Raw genomic sequence first — 23,007 nt, forward strand, 5'->3', positions numbered from 1 at the left:
GACATGATCTGATTGTGTTTATTCTCCTCAATCTTGGCTTTTTTCTGGGGCAAAGGGAAAGTACCTTTCCTCTACCTACCTCTGCCTGCCACGTGGAGCTTGCAGTCTGTCATCAAGGAAGGTTAAAGTCCGATCACTGTTTTAGTAAAGTCTCTGACCGAGCTGTGGAGGGAGGATTGGAGGGGGCTGAGATGAGGAGACAAACGAGGAGAATATCAGCAGATCAGGGGTCCTGAAGCGACAGAGTGCGACAGAGGGCAGGAAAGTGTCTGGGGGGGGAGCTGACAGGGTTCAGAACTGCGCTTTAAGTAGACTGTATTACTTTCAGTGTTGGAAGGCTTGCTATGTGAGCATTAGCTACTAGTTAATCTAATCTACTGTGTCTGGTGTGCCTCATAGCATGTTACTGGTCAACAGACATTCTCATTAGAAACAATGGAAAACAGCAAGCTGATACTAGAAATACCTTTTTAACAAAAGCAGTATGGTTAAATGGTCATGTGCTTTAATTTTGTGTAGTTAACAAACAGGGAAATCTCTTATTTTTGGTAATTAAAATAGCTGTAATCATAGTTAGTGAGTAAACTACCTCCTGTAAATCATTCATATTTATTGGAAATGAATTGGAAATTCATATATATTTCCACACATATTGGAAATTGTGTTATTTCAGATGAGACATTCATTCATCCGACAGTATCTAATGGGCCTACTTCCGAGGTTCTATAAAGTTCCTGAGGATACTTTTTTTTAAATGAAGGAAAAACACTTTAATTTACTAGTTTTTTTTCCCTTTTACAGTAGTGCAGTTCAGTATCACTGTAAACTTCGTGACACTGGCAGATGAGAATGAAGGAGATATTTTTGAATCCTACTATTTCTTTTAGAAATAATTCTATTGACATTAAAATTAATCACCAAAAGAGTGGCGGTCCATAAGAGAATGATTCAAGTTTGTATCTGCTGGATATCATGGCCTAATTTGTTTTTCCCTGGTGTGCCAAACAGTGTTAAATGACCCAAAATTGTGCCTTTAAAAAAAGTATGAAAGCACTAATATATTGAAATAAAACCAGAACTCCATTATATAGAGTTACATATGAGTTACATATGCTATGCATATTGCTATAAAGCAGTTTCTCAAGAAGAGGAATACAATTAATTATAGTAGAGGAAACATTTTATGAACTAAAGAAAAAATCCTAGAAATGTTTGAATTTTTCCCCTTAAATTATGTTAATATTGGGAAGAAGAAACGTAATAGGCTAAAGCATTCCACCTCAAGACAGAAAATTTAGAGCCCAGTGTGTCCTTCCATTCTCTATAATATATACAAATTACTCTAGAAGGGATTATGCCCTTGTGTTTATCAGAGAAACCACCACAGAGGGATTTCTTCTAGTATCTATAATAGTTTAGATACCGATTCATGTGTGACAGAAATTATTCCTTATAGGAAATGAAACTTGGAATGGAAGTGTGCGTGTATGTGCGTGTGTGTGTGTGTGTGTGTGAGAGAGAGAGAGAGAGAGACAGACAGACAGACATTGTGTAATAAGGTAAAGTTCAAGAAAATTTGATTCTCACCATCTGTGTATAATAGTGGAATTCATTCCATTAACCAAAAAGCACTCTCTTCATGAATTCTAGGTGTTATTAGAAAATTTCAGCATATACTATATAATAATAATTTGGGGTAAAACAGTTCTATTTTCAAATTATTATTCAAGAACAAATGACAACAAAATACAGGTGTACACTAATGAAAAGTGATGGCATTAAACTAAGAAGTTTGGTGGGTTATTTCAACATGATACGTAGAAGGAAAAATATCTTTCCAAATAACTAATGCTTACCCCTTTAATGGCCAGATCTTTAAGAAAAAAATTCAGATGGAAACCTTAAATAGAGTGTACTGAATATAAGCTATTGGAGCAATGAAGGAATGATTATACTGTATTATTTATAAAGTACTATCCTGTGAGGACTCAAAAGAGTTTGTGCTTTCCCTGCATAACTACCTCCAGACCAGTGTTCCCTTAGTACACTTTGTGTTTTCCTGCCATGTTTCTGTGCCTTCGATATCTTCTAAGTCCTTTTCCCTGAGACACTGTCTATCTTAGCTTGGGCTGCTATAACAAAATACTGTCACCAGGGGTGCTTATCAACAATAAAATGTATTTCTCACAGTTCTGGAGGCCAGGAAGTCCAGGATCAAGGTGCCAGCCATTCGTTGTCTGGTGAGGGCTCTCTTCCTGGGAGCTCTTCTTGCTGTGTTCTCACATGGTGGGAAAAGAAGCAGCCAGCTCTCTGTCCTCTTCTTATGAGGGTCCTAATCCCATTCATGAGGGTTCTACCCTCATGACCTAATCACCTCCCAAAGGCCCCTACCTCTCATACCATCCCATTGGGAGTTAGGGTTTCAACATATGAAGTTTGAGGGGACAGAAACTTTTGGTCCATAGCACTGTTGCTACCCCATCTTTGTCAAAGCCCACCGTATGTTGTTCCCTCCAAAGAGACTAGTCTTCATTGCCTCAACCAGATGTGATCTTTCCCTTCTTTGAGTACCAATAGTCCTCTGTATATCACTTATATTTACCTTACATGTACCATACTCTACTGTATATTATCGTCATTTGTACATTAGCCTAACCCCATTATTAGTTTGCACACTAATTGTAGTTATTAAATCTATCCCAGAGCACCCAGCCCAGAAGCTGGTCAAAATCCTTCATTTTATGCATGAATTTTACGGATGAGGTCTGAGGTCAGGGACTCTGGATTTCACTTACTTTTCATAATTTGGAAGGAACATTCTATTTTTATCCATGAAAAAGAGATAAGGAACTACTGTAGAACTAAGTAGTAACCTTAGGTCTAAGTACTGAAAGAAGTTCATCTTTATTCCTAAAGCTGTGAGACTATTAGCGCTTATTTTCAAACTGATTGAACTAATGTCCATGCAAATTAAAACTGGTGCTGATATGACATGATATACACCCCAGAAGTATTTTTCTTTTTCAGTAGTGGTAGTTCATTTATTCAGCCAGTACCTGTTGAATTTTTACTCCAAGCCAGGCACATGGCAACATTATTTCAGTAATGTTACGATGGATAGGAAGGAAATACCACTGTATACTTTTTTTTAAAATTTTTTATTTTTAATTAATTAATTTATTTTTGGCTGTGTTGGGTCTTTGTTGCTACGCACAGGCTTTCTCCAGTTGTGGCGAGCGGTGGCTACTCTTCGTTGCGGTGCGCGGGCTTCCCATTGCGGTGGCTTCTCTTGTTGCGGAGCACGGTCTCCAGGCATGTGGGCTTCAGTAGTTGTGGCTCGCAGGCTCTAGAGCGCAGGCTCAGTAGTTGTGGTGCACGGGCTTAGTCGCCCCGTGGCATGTGGGATCTTAGTTCCCCGACCAGGGCTCAAACCCGTGTCCCCTGAATCTGCAGGCGGATTCTAAACCACTGTGCCACCAGGGAAGTCCACACTGTATACTTTATAACACACATTTCCATTATCATTTCCCCCATTGACAAATGTTTATAGTTCATTTAATTCTCAAAAGTACAACAGTCTAAAATTTCCCAGTGTTCTCTGAACTCTAACTCAGTGATGAAGCAGCCTCAGAACTCAAACCTAAATGAGTTACTGTGGTCTTATGGCCTGAAAGCAAATCTTACATCTCTGGTGTTCGGCTCACTTAAACCAGTCAGGTGGCCCTCGCTATTTTCGTTCAGCAGCCTCCCGATTGGTCAGGACCTGTTCTTGATTCACGGTAGCCCCACAGGACCAGTGGGTTAACCAGTTTGAATTACCCCCCCCTTCTTATGTCCACGATTCACTGGGTATAAGGTTCAAGGATAATGAAAGAAATGACATTTCAAATAAGAGAGAATTGATAGTAATAATACAAAGTTATACTTACGCAGAATTAGAATATGTATGAGAGAAGGTATTATATAAGGATATATTTCTAAGTAAACACCTAAATCCTAGTAGGAGAAAAAAGATCTCCATGATGTTTCTAAGTGGCAATAGGTGATACATTTTAATTTCAAAATATTTTAAAGCTGGAAATATTTTTAAAAATCAATTTTATATGATCAGAGTCCAACAATTCCAAAACTTAAACTGTGTAAATGAAGACTGCCTAGGTGGCAGTAGTCATTTATTCTGTGTTGGTAAAATTCTCTTTAATGTTTTTCAAGGCCGTAAAAAACATAACTGTTTTACAGGATACAAGCTCAGTATTAAAGGAGGAACAAGTTCTTACAGCCTTTGAAGATGAAGGGTCGTATATTATTCAAGAACAGCAGGATTCTCTCGTGTGTCAAGGGATTCTTGATTTAGAGGAAACTGACATGCCGGAGCCTTCGGCTCCGGAGAGCTACCCCGGGTCAGTCTGTGAAGAAGATGTCACCTTAGCTCTGAAAGAACTGGATGAACGGTGTGAAGAAGAGGAAGCGGATTTCTCTGGGCTGTCTAGGTGAGAATACAGTACCACAGACACGATAATGAGGTGATATTTTCTCTCCTGTCCCCTCCCAAATATGACCCTCTGTTCTAGTAAAGGGACTTTCATTCCTGTGTATGTTTCCAAGGTAAAATGAGTTACCTCATTTTTACGACGGGTTTATTTTCTATTATTGACATTCACTTAAAGAAAAACAAGTAGGCCATTCTCAGAACACAGTGAATAGCATTCTGCATTTAGAAGTACACCAAGTGCCTATTTTGGCAAAATGCCAAATGGCCGAGTGTTAAAATCGATGCTGGGCCATGGCCAGAACCAAGTATCAAAATCATGGAATGAACTCTGCGATACCAGAACAAATCTGAAATAGGTACCAGAAATTATTTTATAGTTTTATTATCAACAGTCATTTTTTTAAAGTTTGACTTATATAATGGGCGAAAGTGACCATTTCTTACTACTGTCAGATGTTAGAGTGCTCCTTTTAAATGTTTATGCACCATAGCTTCAAAATTATCACAAAGTGATAGTTGAATTCTCAAATAGGACTTTTTTTTCACTCATGGGCTGACAAAATTGAATAATCAATTATTACATAAAGTTCTTAAAAGAAAGGTTGGTGGCTGTTATGTAACTTAAATACCAAACAATTCTATAATGATGAGACTTATGATATAATCTACATCTACTATTTTGCTTTTTAAATTAAATTTATAAATATTTGTGGCTCAAAATAATGTTCTTTATAAGCACATCTAATTTAATGCACTCTCTATCAGTGTATTTATTTCTCTATTCAACAGTTTGAAGCTCCCTGATAATTATTTTTATAAGTAATCAAGTATATCAGAGCTTTACTCCTACAATAAAAGCTTTTCATTTGGGCTTCCCTGGTGGCGCAGTGGTTGAGGGTCCGCCTGCCGATGCAGGGGACACGGGTTCGTGCCCCGGTCCGGGAGGATCCCACGTGCCGCGGAGTGGCTGGGCCCGTGAGCCATGGCCGCTGGGGCTGTGCATCCGGAGCCTGTGCTCCGCAACGGGAGAGGCCACAACAGTGAGAGGCCTGCGTACCGCAAAAAAAAAAAAAAAAAAAAAAAAAAAAAAGCTTTTCATTTATATCAATACTTCAAGTGATAATTGAGTTTTAACATATATAGCACATGAGATTTTTCACTCTCAGCGTATCTGGAATGCCTACCTACACTTGAAAGTGCACATTCAGATGTTAACAACAAATCTTGGTGACACACCTTGTTCATATTACTGACTTGGATGTGACAGTAGCCTATGCAATCACTTACTCATTGATCATACACAAGTTAAGGGACACCAGAAATGATGCAGGGGTAGATATTCAGCTGTCTGCCTTTCTAAAAGGCTGCAGCCAAAGTGCTGACTTTGGCCAAGCACTGAAGCTGAAATAGAATTAAACATCCTTACTAAATATAGGGGTATATGTACTCAACCTTAGAGGATACATTTTGTTCAAATCAATCACCACAGTGACATTTTAAAAATTAAACTTTTTGAGATAAAATTTTTCACTTCAAATGTCTGCTTCATTGTGATCTCCCCCCCCCCTCTTCTCAGATCCCTCCTGTCTTCCTGAATTGCTCCGTAATTTCTATAAAGCCTTGTGGAGCTACCCTGTAATGTGAAATACTCAATATTAAGACCCAGAGTCACACATTTCCTTATAGGATGCCCAACCCAAATACATCTCCATCTTTTCCCATTGTCTCCTTTTTGTATGTATTATCTGACTGTGGGGATTATAAATTTCTCAAAGAAAATGGCCAGGCCTTATGTTTCTTTGAGTCAGATCTGTTACTGCCATACTGCTAGGCATATAGTATATGTCATGGCTTTAACACTGGGTTTGGTCCCATTTGAAGTCCTGGCTTCAAATTCTGGCTCTGTCATTTCCTACCCAGTAGCCTAGGCACATCATTTAACTTCGCTGAACTTTTTGTTTCCTCACTGGTAAAAAAAAATCAAGATAATAATAGTACTTAACTGTCCTAGAGTTGCTGTGAAGATTGAATGAAAACAATCTGTATAAGGCACCTAATATATAGCCCTTGACATAAAAGTACATGACAAAAACTTTAAAAATATTATCATTGTCAATCTGGACCTGTTCAAATAAAAAGCCTCCAAAATTGACCATTTAAAATGAAAGCGTTCGGGCTTCCCTGGTGGCGCAGTGGTTGAGGGTCCGCCTGCCGATGCAGGGGACACGGGTTCGTGCCCCGGTCCGGGAGGATCCCACGTGCCGCGGAGCGGCTGGGCCCGTGAGCCATGGCCGCTGAGCCTGCGCATCCGGAGCCTGTGCTCCGCAACGGGAGAGGCCACAACAGTGAGAGGCCCGCGTACCGCAAAAAAAAAAAAAATTTCTAATCTGTATTATTCATAGAAGTTACAGAAATTATTCCATAGCCCTGGCCTATGCTAGGACTTGAGCTGTTGTAAGCTGGTCATGTGAAATTAGATTTCTGATTCCAAAGAGGCTAAGAAAGAACAAGATGCTAGAAAGAACAGGATGAATAAGAAAATCTGCTTGTTTGTGCTTCCTCACAAAGTTTAGGTGGTTGCACATTTTCTAAAGCAATGTGTATATACGAGTAAAAAATAATCCGTGTTAGATGACAAACTATTTTAAGTAATTGAGTGTATTCTTTTGCGATAACATTGTGATGATGGTATCTGTGTTAACAGTCAAGATGAAGAAGAGCAAGATGGTTTTCCAGAAGCACAGACATCACCGCTGCCATCACCATTTCTTTCTGCCATCATAGCCGCTTTTCAGCCAGTAGCGTACGATGATGAAGAAGAAGCCTGGCGCTGTCACGTCAATCAGATGCTGTCTGACACCGATGGGTCCAGTGCAGTGTTTACTTTTCACGTGTTTTCTAGGCTGTTTCAGGTCAGTGAGGTTTAGGGTTTCTGAATTCGTGTTATAGTTACCTGATAAAGTTATGGGGTTTTGGCTAAAATCAGTATCTCAAAATTTAATATTCCCACTGATTCCCTTTAAAATTTTTTATTTTCCTAAGATAGTGATATTTAAATTTACACTTCGACACTGTAGCACTGCTGGGACATTATACGATGACTAGTACCGATATCACCTCTAAGGCAATTAGAGTAAAACTTCAGAACAACATCTGATAAGTTTTCTGCAGTATGCTAGGCACTTCCAGGGACACCAAAGAAATATAAAGCATGGTTCCTGCCTTCAAGGAGCTTACGTCAGTATCATAAGACAACTTATCATAAAGTGTTAAATTATTGGCACTTTCATCACTGTGTGGGGACCTTAAAAATTTTAGCCAGGCTTGCTTCCAGCCCTAAAAATAATATGAGCTGACATTTATTGAGCATTCAGTACATGCTAGGCGCTAGGCTAAATGTTCTACATTAAGTAATTCTCAACAATAGACCTATGTAACGTAGATGTGTTTTTAGCATTCTGTAGCTAGGGAAACCAAGGCAGAGAGAAATGCCACCATTTAAGTCATTATTTTCCAAACTACCTGCCACCTTTCCTCCCTACCTCAGCAACTTTGACCATCTTAGAAAACCCAGCTCAGTACATATTCTCTCTGAGGTTTTCTCAACCAACCACTCCAACCTTCGGTCTCTCCCTCCTGGAAGTTCTTTAGTGCTTATTAACTGGAGCATTTATTTATTTAATTCTGTAGTTTTGCATTGCTACTCGGGTTTCCATTTATATTCTTTTCATGCCAGAGATATAAATTTCTTGATGCCCACGACTGTGGCTCATGCTTTTTTTTCCCTAATTAATCATAATGACAACTAATGGTGCTACACATATACATGTAGGTACACGTTAAGTATTTGTATAGTAATTACACTGTTGATTACACTAATTCATTGAGTGCTCACTATGGGTCAGGCATGGTCTGATTGTTTTATGTGAATGAATATTCTTGAGTTTTGAGAAGATACTACCCTTGATGCATTTTGATGACTTAAAGTCACAAGGCAGCTCATAGCCAAGGAGAGTACACTATCTTTTACTGAAAGTTTCTTTCAGGTAGAACTTAACTTTAGAAGAGCTAATTCCTCACACCTGTGAGGACTTTGTTTCCAACAACGTATATAGCATGTATTCCTTCTGTCTTTCCTAATGAAAAAAACCTCAGGAATGGGGAGATGAATGGCCTGTATCAATAGTTTCTTTTTTCAGGAATACTGTTCTGTAAATACTGTTTTGATCATTTTTAGAAATTACCATGTTTCCTAAAGAAGTGCCTAAAAACAAGGACTTACAGATCAGTTTTAAGAGTTCTATATATCACTACAATAATAGTCTTAAAATAAAAGGTTGCTCTAATTATAAATTATGCTTTTTTACTTAAACATGAAAAAAGGCTTTCATATGAGATACTAACATTTTTCTTATGTTTTCTCCATAGTCAATTCAAAGAAAGTTTGGAGACATAACTAATGAGGCAGTCAGCTTTCTTGGTGAGAGTCTGCAACGCATTGGTACCAAATTTAAAAGTTCACTGGAAGTGATGATGATGTGTTCAGAATGCCCGACAGTCTTTGTGGATGCTGAAACAGTAAGTTTTAACATGAGGGCTTATTATAAAAACTAAATTGAAATGGCATCATTCAGTAAATGGTCTTTTTTTAAGGTAATTCAGAATTTTGAAGTCTGAAGGTTCATATTTTCAACTTGATTATAAATATCTAGCAGAATATAATTCCCATGTATTATATGCAGTGGCTTGTGACTATTTCTGATTCTGGCCTCTCCCTGCCCTCACCATCCACAGAGTCCTAGATGGGGAAGCTGAAAAATCATGCTCTAGAGATGTGTACTTTTCCTGATTCCTGAGTAAAAGCGGGTAGGAGAGGGCTAGACCTCCCCCCATGAAGAACCCAGAACCCCCTGGTCTTCCCCACTGTGTCCAAGCACGCCTGTAGATTATGTATTACGGTTTTTAAAGAATTAAGGTTTAAAAAGTTTCAAGGGTGTTACCTTTAAGGTATATCCTGGATTGACATGCCATTTTTGCCTGAGCCCATTTTTGAAGGCAGTTGAAGGCATGCTTATCCTTCTGACATCCCTGAAATTGCACTGCACTTCTCCTCTGTTTCAGTGAAAGGTCAGTCCTTAGTATGGGACAGCGTACAGTTAGGGAGGCCGGCTTAAGCTGGCCTGAAAACCAAAGTTTTTGGTCTCAGGATTGTGATCAGAAATGGTGACCTGGATCAATGTGTTTCTGATTTGACAGCTGATGTCCTGTGATTTGCTAGAAACACTCAAGTTCAGTGTTTTGGAATTGCAAGAGCACCTGGATACATACAGTGCCAAACGAGAAGCAGCTGAGCAGGTCAGTCTGTTTTTACCATGTAAAATAAAGTAGTTGCTTGTGACACTAGAAGCGCTAACCTGGCATAATAGCTGAGATGGAAAACAGAACCTATTAACACTTGCCGCAGGGTTATACTGAGAACGTTGGGGCCTTGGAGCTCTCTGTCCAGTAAATTCCTATCTTTAGCTTTTAGAAATTGGCCCTCTAAGAGCCTAAGAGCACAGTGGAAAATGAGCTTTATAAAAATGCTTCTGTGTTGAGACTATAATAGCTGCTGTCAACATTGCAAGCTGGGGTATAAGAGCAGTATTTCCCTGAGAAAGGCACAGTGATGTTGTGGCCCAGAAAAATCTGCAACCTGTGACAAAGTGGTCATCTTTTTCCTGTGATGTGTATGTGTACGTGGGCAAGCAAAGGGAGAAATAAGCACGCGGTGTATTATAGATATTACCTGCAAAGGAATGTTTAACTCCAGTGTGGCACTGCAAAACACAGTCGTTCTATTCCCTGAGAGTGAATCCAGTATATTTTCAATTGGCAGGGGCAGAGAAACTTAAAGGAAAAAAAGTTTCTCCTTTTCACACAAACTGCATACAGTAGGCATTTTTTCCCCTAGAATAGGAGATGAGTCTTTCATTAATAAGTACTAAATATCTATCACGTGTAAAGGCCTATGAAAAATGAAGTGTTAAACCTGTTTCTTATTCCCTAAATATTCTAGATAGGAATATAAAGCACAAATACTGTGCATGAATAATTAGGAACCAATGTTTAAATTATAGCTATAAATAAAAGTACTGGCAATGAAAGAGACTTCCCCAAATCATACAGGCCTAACAGAGAACGGACGCAAACCAAATCTATGATTTCCAAGGAGAGGTCACTTTTGGCTGATAGGAAAACTTCATGGAATAGAGATGCAAGCTTAGTCCTTGACAGATGTTAATTTTAGATTGGGGGATTATCTCAGGAAAAGACTAATGGTATAAGAAAATACTTATTAAGGGGGTAGTGATCTTACATCTGGACTGAAATAGTAATGACAGATTGGAGGACAGGAGAGTTTTCAGTAGCAGGAGAGTATCGGGCAAGATCTGGTCATGTTACAAATAATGTTGCTGTGTAACTTCTTATACGTCTTTTACGTATGTATGTTCACATACCTGTAGGATATCTATCTAGGAGTGGACTTGCTGGGTCACAGGGTATACATCTGTTCAACTTTAGTAGATTCTGCCAAGCAGTTTTCTGAGAGGTTACATCCATTTACAATCCCACCAGAAGTGTGTACAGGAGTTACCATGCCCTAATACCTTTGCCACCACGTGGTATTGCCAACTTTTAACATTTTGTCATTTTTGGTGGATGTGAGGTAGTATCTCGTGATATTATTTTGCATCTGTCTGATGACTGAGCACCTTTTCTTCTTCATTTAGCTATTTTGTGAATTGTGCCTAAATTATCTTGCCCAATTTTGTAAATGGGTTACTTGTGGTTTTCTTATTGATTGATTTGTAGGAGTTCTTCATTCTAAACACAAGCCTTTTACTGGATGTATGACTTACAAATTTTTCCCCCTCTGTGGCTAGCATTTCCATATCTCAATAGCATTTTTTTGATCAACAGAAGTTTTTCATTTTACTTAGGTCCAAGTTAATCCATCTTTTCCATTATGGTTAGTGCTTCCGTGTTTTCAGAAATCTCTGTCTATCCTAGGAGGTTGATTGCTGTGATAATAGTCCCCATGAATCATGCTCCTCTGTGTCCACGCTTCTTTGCAATATGACTTTGCTGTTGTTCCTCCCATCAAGAGATGGAGTCTATTTTCCCACCTCTTAAGTCTGGATGGCCTTGTGACTTGCTCTGACCAATCAAAGTAAGAAGTGATGCTGTGCAGCCTCTGAGACTAGCACGTAAGAGGTCTTTGGCAGCTTCTACCTTTGCCATCATGCCTGTCAGAGTGTAAACTGGAACAAACTCTGGAAAACTATTTGACCTCCAGCCTCCAGGAGGATGAGAGGCCATGTGGAGGAGAGTGGAGGCGTCCAGCTGACTGCCAGCACGCCAGGCACTTGAGGAAGGCCAGCTTGGGACTTTCAGCCCCAGTCAAGCCATCAGATGACTGTAGGCTCAAGAGTGACCCTAGGCAAGACCAGGAAGAACTCCCAGCCAACACAGAGATTTATCCTGTTGTTTTAAGAAGCCATTAAGTTTTAGGGGTGGTTGGTTATACAGCAATAGATACCACTTACAACAGGAGAACATCAAATACCTACAAATTAAGTCTATTTAAAGATGTGCTAAACCTCCACACAGAAAATTTCAATTATTACTGAGAGAAATTACAGGCCTCCCGAATAAACGGAAGGCTATGCCATGTTTATGAATCAAAAAACGCAACAGTGTAAAGTCATTTTTCCCCCAAATGATCTATAGATTGAATGCAATCTCATTCAGAATTTCAGACAATATATTAATGGAAATTGACAGGCTGATTACAGTCTTGAACACAGGTCAGGAAACGATAGCCCTCAGGTCATATCTGGCTCCCTGCCTGTTTTTGTAAATAATAAACTTTTTTGGAACATAGCCATCCCATTTGTTTACCTATTGTCTATGGCTATTTTGCACCGCGACACAGAATAGTTGCAACAGAAAATCTATGGTTTGCAACACCTAAAATATTTACTGTCTGCCCTTGACAGAAAATGTCTTCCAAATCTTGTCCAAAAGGAGCAACAACAAGGTCTGAACAACAGAGTGAGACCTACATCCAGTAAGACCTATTAAAAATCTCAAAAAGAGTGTAGTGCTGGCATAAAAATAGACCAACAGAACATAACAGACCCACACATATATAATCATATAATTTACAGCAAAGGCTCTATGGCAATGCAGTGGGAAAAGAATGTTCAATAAATTGTGCCGAATCCATTATTTGTATGGAAGAGAAAAATGAATTTGATTCCTTCCTAAGCTACCATCTCACCATTTCTTATTCCATCTATTCTGTTACTTTTTCCTCCTTTCTTAACTTCTTTTCTATCGACGATTTTTCATTATTCAGTTTTTCCCCTCTAATAGTTTTTTAGTTATACATTCTTTTATTATTCCTTGAGTCTTCTAAGGATCACAGGTGAAAGCCTGGGGTATTTATCAGGACCCTGCTCTCTTGGCAGGAACTGAACAATTTTTATCTCATCTCCCCAGCACCAGGAGACCAGAAAGTCTCTGCTTACCTTTTCATCCTCCCAGATGCTATTACTTGCTTTCTTAGCCTCTCCTCCTGCACATGACAGATATAGGAACAAGTGCCCCAAGAGCAAACTGCACACAGATTGGTAGGCTCCCTTCTCTGCAGTTATCTTTTCTCTAGGATCTTGGCCCTCAGTACCTCACTACCTGTGATAGCCCTGTTTTCCCAGCCCAGTGAACTATAAGCCACTACTTTTTGTTCAGCTTCTGAGCCCATGGACATCAATGAGCAAGTCCCCTAGGGTAATGCTGGAGTCAATGTACAGCTCCTTTCAGTACTTTTCTCTTGACTCCCTAAAGCCTCCTGGCTGGTGGTATTCAGCTTCCATAGTTGTTCTTGGAGGACTGGCCTTATACAAGCTACCCCATCATACCCAGAAGCCAAACCTCTCCAGTTAAATTTTAACCTTTATTTGAGCCTTGAGTAAAAAAAAATCCATCATGGGGAAAAAAAAAAAAAAATCCATCATGACAGGAAGACTGTTACACGTGAGTTGGAGAGTATTCTGTACACAAACCGTCTACTGTATCTTGTATAGACTGGGAAGGTGTGAACCTGTACTTTTGCAGGCCAGTGTGTAGCCACAGGACAATAGGGTTGGGGCTTTTCTTGTAACGGAATAAAAATCAGAAATAATTACTTTGAATAGTGCCCCCCAAATGCCATATCATAGGCATACAGTATAAAAAATTATATTTAGTAAGAACAAGCCATTAAATAAGCAATTGAAAGTATTTTTTTCAAATTTATCAGTATACTTGGACAAACTGGGCCGGACTTGTGATGATGATGAAGTGTATAGGCATTTTAACATTTTGAGTGAATAAAGATTAAGGTACAGATTCCATGATAGATGTCAACTGAATTTTGTTCATATAAAGAAATCTGCTAGATAGCTTTTGACAGTGACCGCCAGCAGCTGTATCTTACTAGGAAAGCCTAACATGTTTTTCTTCTGAGATGCTGTCAAGTAAAGAGCCTGAGGGCCCGTGCAGGCTGAGGAACCAGGATAAAAGGGACATAAGGTCAAAGAGATTGTTTTGAAACAACTGAGACATCTAATTTTCATTCTTTCCATGTAGACCATTAACAGCTACAACTGAGAATTTCAAATGTCTACTACTGAAATATTTTCAAAGAGTAAAAATGTAGCCAGTGGTTTTTCTCAAAGTCCTAATGACTTTATATATATATTATATATATATATTATATATATATATATTAGTTTTGTTATATTTAATTTGTCACACCACAAGAACTAGGAAGTCGAAAGAACTGGTAATATTAATAGCAAACCATCGAAACCCAGGAGCTTAACTTGAAGGCTCTAAGCTTTCACTTTAGCTTGGAAATTCTATGACTCCAGTGTTTTTTCCCCACTAAACTGTAGTGCTGTTATTTTCTTTTTATCTGACTGAGGAAAAGGTACCTTAAATAAATATCCATCTTTAGGACTAGCCCCTGGAAAAGGAAAATCCACATTTGGCTTCTGTATTCAGTATTCATTGGAGATATAACATTTGTCATTTATTGCTGTCCAGAAAGGGAGAAAAAAGAAAAAGAAACAGAAACAAGATTTAAAATGTATTTTAGTTTCTGTTTCACTAATTAAAAGTGACGCAAGTCTTCTGAGAATTACACTTCCAATAAGCAAACGGACCTGCTTAATTCTAAGTTGCCTTTATTAAATTGACAGGATGGGAAGCCCATCTTTCATTTCCCCATCTTACATTTCCCCATCTTACATTAGACAAAGGTCAGGTATAGGTTGTGACGATTTCCAATAAAATCTACAAAATGAATATTCTTTACTGAAATAGAGCGCCAAAGACCCTGGAATAGAAGACAGCTGATTGTGTTTCCATTAGTAAACCGTCCCCAGCGTGTGCATGTAGCCACATACACAGTATCCCCTGCTTGGGTTTGTTGCATACAAATGATTCGGCTCAAATGGAGATGAAAGTCTGTGTCTGCAACCAGTCCTAGAAATTCAAGTTCACTTTTTAAGACTGTTGTTTTATTATTTTTTAATTAATTAATTAATTAATTATTTTTGGCTGTTTTGGGTCTTTGTTGCTGCACACAGGCTTTTCTCTAGTTGCGGCCAGCAGGCTTCTCATTGCGGTGGCTTCTCTTGTTGCGGAGCACAGGGTCTAGGTGCACGGGCTACAGTAGTTGTGGCACGTGGGCTCAGTAGTTGTGGGTCGCGGGCTCTAGAGCGCAGGCTCAGTAGTTGTGGCGCACAGGCTTAGTTGCTCCGCGGCATGTGGGATCTTCCCAGACCAGGGCTCGAACCCGTGTCCCCTGCATTGGCAGGCGGATTCTTAACCATTGCACCATCAGGGAAGTCCAAGATTGTTGTTTTATATGAGCAGGCCATTACAATACAGTACCAATTTCATTATGCATTGTGCAATTACTATATTAAAATTTACTGTTATTTATTTCTTCAGTGGTTAGACAATTGTAAGAGGACGTTTGGTGCCAAAGAAGACATGTATAGGATAAACACAGATGCACAAGTAAGTTTCTTATTCTTAGTTTTGCTATATTTCTGTTATCAGGTAAAATAATATGTATGCTCAGATGTCCTTGATATTCCTAGAAATAAAGAATATTTGTAACATTTTTCATTTTTGTTATCAGAACAATCTTCGTAAAAGTTAGGTTCAATGGAATATTGGCTTAGTAATGAAAAATTCACTTTAATAAAAATGAACGGCCAGCTTATGACAGAAGCTTAATAACATTCCATAGATAAGCTCGATGAATATCTGGACAGTCCAAGTTGACTTTTTAGTTGCATCTGCCTCTCTAAACATTTTTTCATTCTGCATTAGTTCTCTACAGATAAATAGTCTGGTCAGGATATCAAACCTGAGTAATGTTATATACATTCATACTAGCCCTTCCGAAGCTGAAATTCTGATTGGATAAATTATGGTTTTTGCTAGTATAAAATTCAGTGAAAATAATAGTAATATATTTGCTTAGAGAAAAGTGCACATATGTAACACATACATTAAAGGAGGATAAAATTAAGACCTACAAATCATTCTAATAGAAGTATAACTTCACATGGGGAACATGTATTAATCAGTTAACACCCTTTGCATTTGACATGAGAATTCTAACCTATAACAACATCAGATTGTAACAGATTTCTAGTCACTGTAAGTTATTGTACTATTGTAATAAAAATGTGAAGTTTTACAAAACTGAAATGTTGAGAAAATAACAGTATACTCTCAATAAATGTAAACTATCTGCCAGGCACTGTGCTGAGCATTTCACATTCATTCTCTCAGTCCTTACAGCTCTGTCTAGTGGATGTTGTAATTAGCCCCATTACACAGATGAGGATACATAATAAGCAATTAATAAATATTTAAAAATAAATGAGAAAAAGTATATGCAAATGAAAATTGAGGCTCAGAGAAGCTAATTTATCTAAAATCAGTAAGTAAATAGATTAAGATTCAAACCTTGGAAGGCTGACTCCAAATCCTGCTCTGTCATAAAGAAATTGTCAAATAATCTGTGTAAAGAAAGAAACGAGGCAAGATAAGAAATCAACCCGACTAGAATTAGATCCTTTGGTTCTAATTCTGTCTTTGCCACTATGGCTTAAGCAAGTAACAAACTGCTTTTCTCATATATAAATTAGGTGGTTAGACTAAGTGATTTCTTATACCCCTTCTACCTTGAAGAAAATGAGTTCCATCTCCAGGAGTCTATGTCAATTAATATAGCTTGAGGTTTTCTACTAAGTGAAAACTGAAAACTCTGTACATTGAAGACTTCCACTGATATCTTAGGTCTCCTTTCACATTCAGCTCCTTGAGAGCAGGGGTCCCTTTTTGCACATTATGTATTGTCTTTTGCTGTATACCAGTATAGTCTTTTGCATAATAAGCAATCAGTAAATATTAAAAGTAAATGAAGACTGTATATGCAAATTTCAGTACACTAAAGAGCAATATTTTTAAATGTACAGTGTTAACATATTTAGCGTGATTTCTAGTAATTCAGAGCTATTAAATTAATTATGTCTTATTTCCTACAGTTGTGATCATAAACTTTATCAGTGATTTCTTTTCCATTACATCCCAAAGGAGATGCTCTGGATAATACGTGTGTAGAGTCAGTTTTTATTTATGCTAATGGAAGTGAAAAAAAATATTTAAAAGCTCAAATTGTTGTTAGTTTCCATATAAAACTGTATGAAGTAAAACCTCAGAAATTTAGATATGCTAATATGTTTGACATTGGATTGTGCTAAACTAATATTCACAGGATGACCATCTACATAATTTATGGTAAGCAGTACGGAGCTGAAGTTCACCTTTGCTTAGCAAATCCCTTCTAAATTGATAGGAATAAATGTTATATAAACAGTGCTTCAGAGGAAACTATTTAGAAAAGCAGATTTCAGAAAGGACTTTTAGAAGCAATATTTACACTATGGCGATTGCTGTTTTAATTAGAAGTCATTCTTCTAATTAATGACTAGGTCTAAGTTGCTGTAGATATTTTAATATAATAATTTTTAAATATTCCATAAACTGGATGTTTCACGGTGTATTTTACGTTATCTCGTTTGATTCAAACCTGGTTGGGTTGAATTTCTGAGGTTTACTAAATTACATTTGCAATGCAATTTAAAACAACTGCTCTCAATATTTTACCTTCCGATTCAGCACTAATTATGGCAACTTAGGACTTAGTTAGACAGCAAAGGGTAGGCAACCCAGAATGAGCCACGCCAGAGAGAATCTTCTCATGGGCAAATACATATTACATAAAATTATAAACCAATTCTTTTCTGAGAAGAGCAAATCATATTTTCTAATCAGAAGTTTTCCACTTTACTAACGGAAATTTATTTGGCTTTTTTTTTTTTTTTTTTTGGGAAAGGCTATAAAAACCCAGATAGAAGACCACTTTCAGTAGCCAACTTTCCCAATATCCCACTAGTTTTATTCTTTGTAGCTTTTGCACAAGAAATAAACTATAGCCTAAATGTAATTTAGCTGTTATTTGGCAAGGAGTGAAAAACACCCTGGATTGTTACAGTAAATGTCTAAAAAGTTTTATTCTGGAAATAGCATCATAAATTTTTCTTGTGGATGTAATTTTAAATGTTCTTCAGTCTGCCTGGGACATCTGTGACCCTAGTTAAAGTGATTTGTTACACTAATTCTTGGTCTTTTTCTTCCTTTGTATTTTTTGTGACCCGATCACCTTCTTGCTTAGCAAATGGAAATTCTAGCAGTAAGTGACCTGTCTTAATTTATAGACTACTTATCCATGTCAGACAAACTGGTTTTCATTTGCCATTTGTGACCTAGCAATGTTTTGTCATGGACTGCTTTAAGAGTAGTGTGTGCTTCAGTTTTGCATAGCCCTAATCCATGAAATGTTTCAATCCTACAAAGACAAATGAGGTTTTATAATTAATCTGTACAACTAGCGGCTGCCTTTTTACGCATCTCTAACATGTCTCCTTTTATGTCTTAATTTTAAAAATCCAAGTGCATTTGTTAAATTTGTAATCTCACTGAAACAAGACAAATTGCTTTTTTTTTAAAAAAGGAACTCATTTTAAAGACAAACTATTCTTACTTTTTAGGTGAGAGGTTATCCAGAGTTTTACTTTTTGCTTTATCAAGCACTTGTTGATAAACGCAGTGAGATGTACATCTCAGTGTGGCAAGAGTCTATGCACTTGTAAATTCTTCTCGTTATGAAGTTAAAGTTTTAAGTTCTAGTGAATTCTTTTTAAAGCATTCTATTTATTGCCTGCTGAAAAATTCTGTTTGTCTAATGTGAAAATGTGCTTCACACTAAAAATGAATTATGTAACCAATAATCTTTAAATTTTTATTTTAATCCCAGTCTTCAGAGCATCTTTCATCTGTCTTTCATCAACTTCATACCATATTAACTTGCTTACTGCAGAAAAATAAAGCTCAGAACAAATTTTAACAATTATTTACTTATAAATTTTTATTTGAAATACGTTGTCTAGTCAAATATGGAACATAACACCTAAATTTAACACAGTGTTTATTTATTTCTAGGAACTGGAGCTCTGCCGAAGGTTATACAAATTGCATTTTCAATTGCTGCTTCTGTTCCAAGCCTACTGTAAACTTATCAATCAAGTAAACACAATTAAAAATGAAGCAGAGGTAAATATTCAGTTGTACTAGGCATTAGTAACTGATTCTAGGAAATTAAAATACATACATATTTCCTTGCAGGAGCGATGAAGTGAAAAGTCGCTTAGTGAATCTTTCCCCCCACCCCCACCCCCACCCCAGTTAAGCATTACTGGTTTTTGAAATGATGTACTATTTCAGGACCTGTTAGTAAATCTGACAGCAGATATCCAGCGATCTTAAAAGATCCCAGACCATAAAGGTCGCAGTAGCAGCAACAGATCATCTGTAATCAAAAATGAAGTAAAGCACGTCAATTCAATAAAGACAAAATTGTATTATGAAAGCCCCTAACGTCTTGTCCACATAGTATTTCTGTGGTTCAAGTAATGCACACAAGAACAAACATGTCAAGAGCACTGCGAATGTTAGAAATCGTGTCATGAATAGATTCAAAAGTAGGGACTTGAGTCTTTTTCCTCCTTGTCAACCACTGGTACCAAAACCGTCACCGAGGAAATCACTTCGCTTTCTAATCAAGTGGTTAAATTTATTAAAAAAAATAAACACGTACTGGTTTATATAAAATACCCTGGGTAAGTAACCCTTTAAAATATAAAGACTTCTCATTACTGTCAAAATTTTTTTTCACGATCATCCCATAATTCCAGGCCTACTGTTAGCAAAAAAAAAAAAAATAACATAAATGTATTTTTACTATCCAAGATGGAGTATATATCACATGTTAAAACCAATATAAACATTGGTTGCAACCAATTATTTTAACTTATTACAATGTAACAGTTATTACACTTAAGACAACCTGTTTTATCAAGAGTATTTAAAGACTGTTTGGCAGCTGAAATTATTTATTCCAACTGAATAGAGAACTTGAAATATTAACTGCCCACAAGGACTAAGTTTAACTGTTGAAAATAATCTTTAAGAGAAAATACTGCCACCATTAGATGTATCTTCACAGCCAAGGAAATGCTCTTGTTGTTACTGAACATACAAATTGATCCTTTTAAGGTATGTTTCTTTCTTTTAGGTCTTCAACATGTCAGAGGAACTTGCCCAGTTGGAAAGTATCCTCAAAGAAGCCGAGTCCGCCTCAGAAAATGAAGAAATTGACATTTCCAAAGCTGCACAAACTACTATAGAAACTGCCATTCATACTTTAATTGAAACTTTGAAAAATAAGGAATTTATATCAGCTGTAGCACAAGTCAAAGCTTTCAGGTAAATTGTGAAGGAATTTATAGGAGATGCCTTTATACCTAACTGGAAGTTGATAAAGATTGGGTTTGGTTTTCAGTTTGATGTTTCAATATTATGTCTTTGTGAAAGGAAAACATGACCTTATTTTGTACAGTTACCAATGAAATGACACCAATTTTAGATTTTGTTCATTCTGTGATACTTTCACAGTAATGTTTGCTCAAATATTAAAACAGATCCTCAGTGATTCAAAAGGAAATTATTTTTATAGGTATTAACTTAAAAGTAGTTATCTTTAATAATTACTTTGAGTCTCAGGACTTAAAAATACTGTGTGTTTTCAGATCTCTGTGGCCCAACGATATCTTTGGCAGTTGTGAAGATGACCCTGTCCAGACACTGTTACACATCTATTTCCATCACCAGACCCTGGGCCAGACGGGAAGCTTTGCAGTCATAGGCTCTGACCTGGACATGTCAGAAGCCAACTACAAACTGATGGAACTTAATCTAGAAATAAGAGAGTCTCTACGCATGGTGCAATCATACCAACTCCTAGCACAGGCCAAACCAATTGGAAATTTGGTGAGCACTGGATTCTGAGAAACTTCAGGCATTTAGGAAGAGACTAAACTGAAGGCGATTAAGAATATTAACAAGCACCTTCTATGGACCCTTGCAGTTCACTGTCACACTTTACCAGGGTAAAAAAGTAAGAACGTCAGAATCGGATCTGAAGGGGAAAAAAACGAATCGTTTAACAGCTGCCAGTACCTCCCACAATAACTGTATGAAGAAAGAATTTTTTAAATTACTTTACCTACGTGAAAAGAAAAGGGCTAAAAGTGATGCATAACAAATATATTACTTTCTGGAGAAAGAAAAAGAATTCTAAGAATGTCTGCAATAATGGCCTCTAATATACTGAGACATTGGAAAGCAGGTGAAATGAGGCTGAAATCGAGGCTGGTTCATTTTAGCTGAAGACCTGCAGAGATGCTTGGATTTCTAGTAGTCACAAGCATAATCAACAACTGATAGTTAATCATCGACATGAAGAACATCCAGTCGGATGGATATACACAGAAAGACTTCTTTGCAAAAACCATTGATTTTTTTTTTTTTCCCCCAACATGTGGGATAAGGGCGTGGGTGTTTTGTTTTTTGGTCTGTATAAGGAATTGTGTGTGTGTGTGCGAGCTGAGATGTGTGAATATGTGATAGTCATATTTTCAAGGTATGGATGTTTGGTGATAACGTCTCAGAGCATGCCTAAAAGAGCACTGCAAGATTATTTTTGAAAAAATTTTATTTTATTAGATCTAACTCTTCATAGTGTGTAAATGTTAGAACATTTTAATAATATTTTAAAACTGGGCTTTCCCAGTATTTCAAAAAGAAATAATATATCTGTTAACGTTATTGGAATGCTGCTCAGTTCTCTGATCAGTGCTTATGTTACGATTGTTGATAACTAACCAAAGTAGATGCCTGCAGAGACTTTAAAATGTAAAATAAAGATGTATGCTGCCCGTCAGCTCTTCTCATTAGAAAAGTTAACTTATTTTACTCCATAATTATAGAGACTGTATAGATTAAAACCAGTATTTTCTTGTACATTTGTGCAATGCACTGTTATACAAGAAGAGGTGTGCAAAGCTAAAGAAAAAATTGTGGTCATGGATGGTAAAATATATGACTTGCAGGCCCTGAAGTCTGCAGAATTCAAGAAGAGAGATGCAAATGCATTTTTATATGTTTATTCAGGACTCACATGTTTCACCCTAAAGGAACCTGGGGCTATGGGGGAAGATGAAAGGAAGCCTGAAGACTGACTACCAAAACATGCAATATACTTATTCACTGTCCAAGCCTGTAGCATAACATGAACTGGATTCTCTGTCCTTTTTTTAAATAGCATTTTGTAAAAGAAATGAATGTAGTCCCACAATTCCTCTGATTTGAAAGGAACACGTTGTATTTTTTATATGCATCTCTTATCCACTGTGACTTTTCTTTTAAACTGGGCTCTGGGATTCCAGAGTTTAGAATGTAGAAATGAAATGCTTGGCTTTGCCTTTTCTTGGTGGTGCAGACCCCTGCCAGAAATGTAATTATGCTCAAGTGCATTAACTGAGGGCCCTGTGCACGCCGCTGGACTGCTGACTAGAGTTATGTTACCTGTAAAATTCTGTAACTGGTCACAGCACATTCATAATCACTGTATTTTTTGACCCTGATAAAAACAATTATTTTGATGGTGTTCTGGTACTGTAAATGGTGTCCTTTAAATTATTTAATAACTTCTGGGTGCGGGGCAGGAAGAGAGGGGTGGGTGTCTGGAGACACACCACACTTTACAGCCTATCTTACCATCCCCTATTTTTCTCACCCTCCTTATATCCTTTTTGTTAAAATAAAAAGCATTGTAGCTGTTGGTTTGTGTTGTATTTTAAGAAAGGATGAATGATTAGAGTGTGCATAATTAAGGAACTTTTCAAATGTTGCCTTCATTATTATTAAAAATAATTAAATTA

The 23,007-nt window shown here is 37.3% G+C and overlaps 1 protein-coding gene across 2 annotated transcripts in view; it reads left to right on the forward strand.

Annotated features, from left to right (window-relative positions):
- Positions 1-23,007, forward strand: part of FRYL (FRY like transcription coactivator) — a 243,406-nt gene extending 220,399 nt beyond the window's left edge. Inside the window, exons 56-64 of one of the 2 annotated variants that reach the window (XM_007456098.1) lie at positions 4,240-4,490; positions 7,197-7,404; positions 8,921-9,070; positions 9,749-9,847; positions 15,539-15,607; positions 18,342-18,359; positions 19,169-19,279; positions 20,301-20,491; positions 20,815-23,007. In XM_007456098.1, coding sequence (XP_007456160.1) covers positions 4,240-4,490; positions 7,197-7,404; positions 8,921-9,070; positions 9,749-9,847; positions 15,539-15,607; positions 18,342-18,359; positions 19,169-19,279; positions 20,301-20,491; positions 20,815-21,073 — 1,356 coding nt within the window. In that variant the 3' untranslated portion in view covers positions 21,074-23,007. The remainder of the gene's footprint in view (positions 1-4,239; positions 4,491-7,196; positions 7,405-8,920; positions 9,071-9,748; positions 9,848-15,538; positions 15,608-18,341; positions 18,360-19,168; positions 19,280-20,300; positions 20,492-20,814) is intronic. The other variant, XM_007456099.1, reaches the window with a different exon arrangement.

Source organism: Lipotes vexillifer, unplaced genomic scaffold (assembly GCF_000442215.2).
Source record: "Lipotes vexillifer unplaced genomic scaffold, Lipotes_vexillifer_v1.1 scaffold42, whole genome shotgun sequence".
Classification (NCBI taxonomy): Eukaryota; Metazoa; Chordata; class Mammalia; order Artiodactyla; family Lipotidae; genus Lipotes; species Lipotes vexillifer.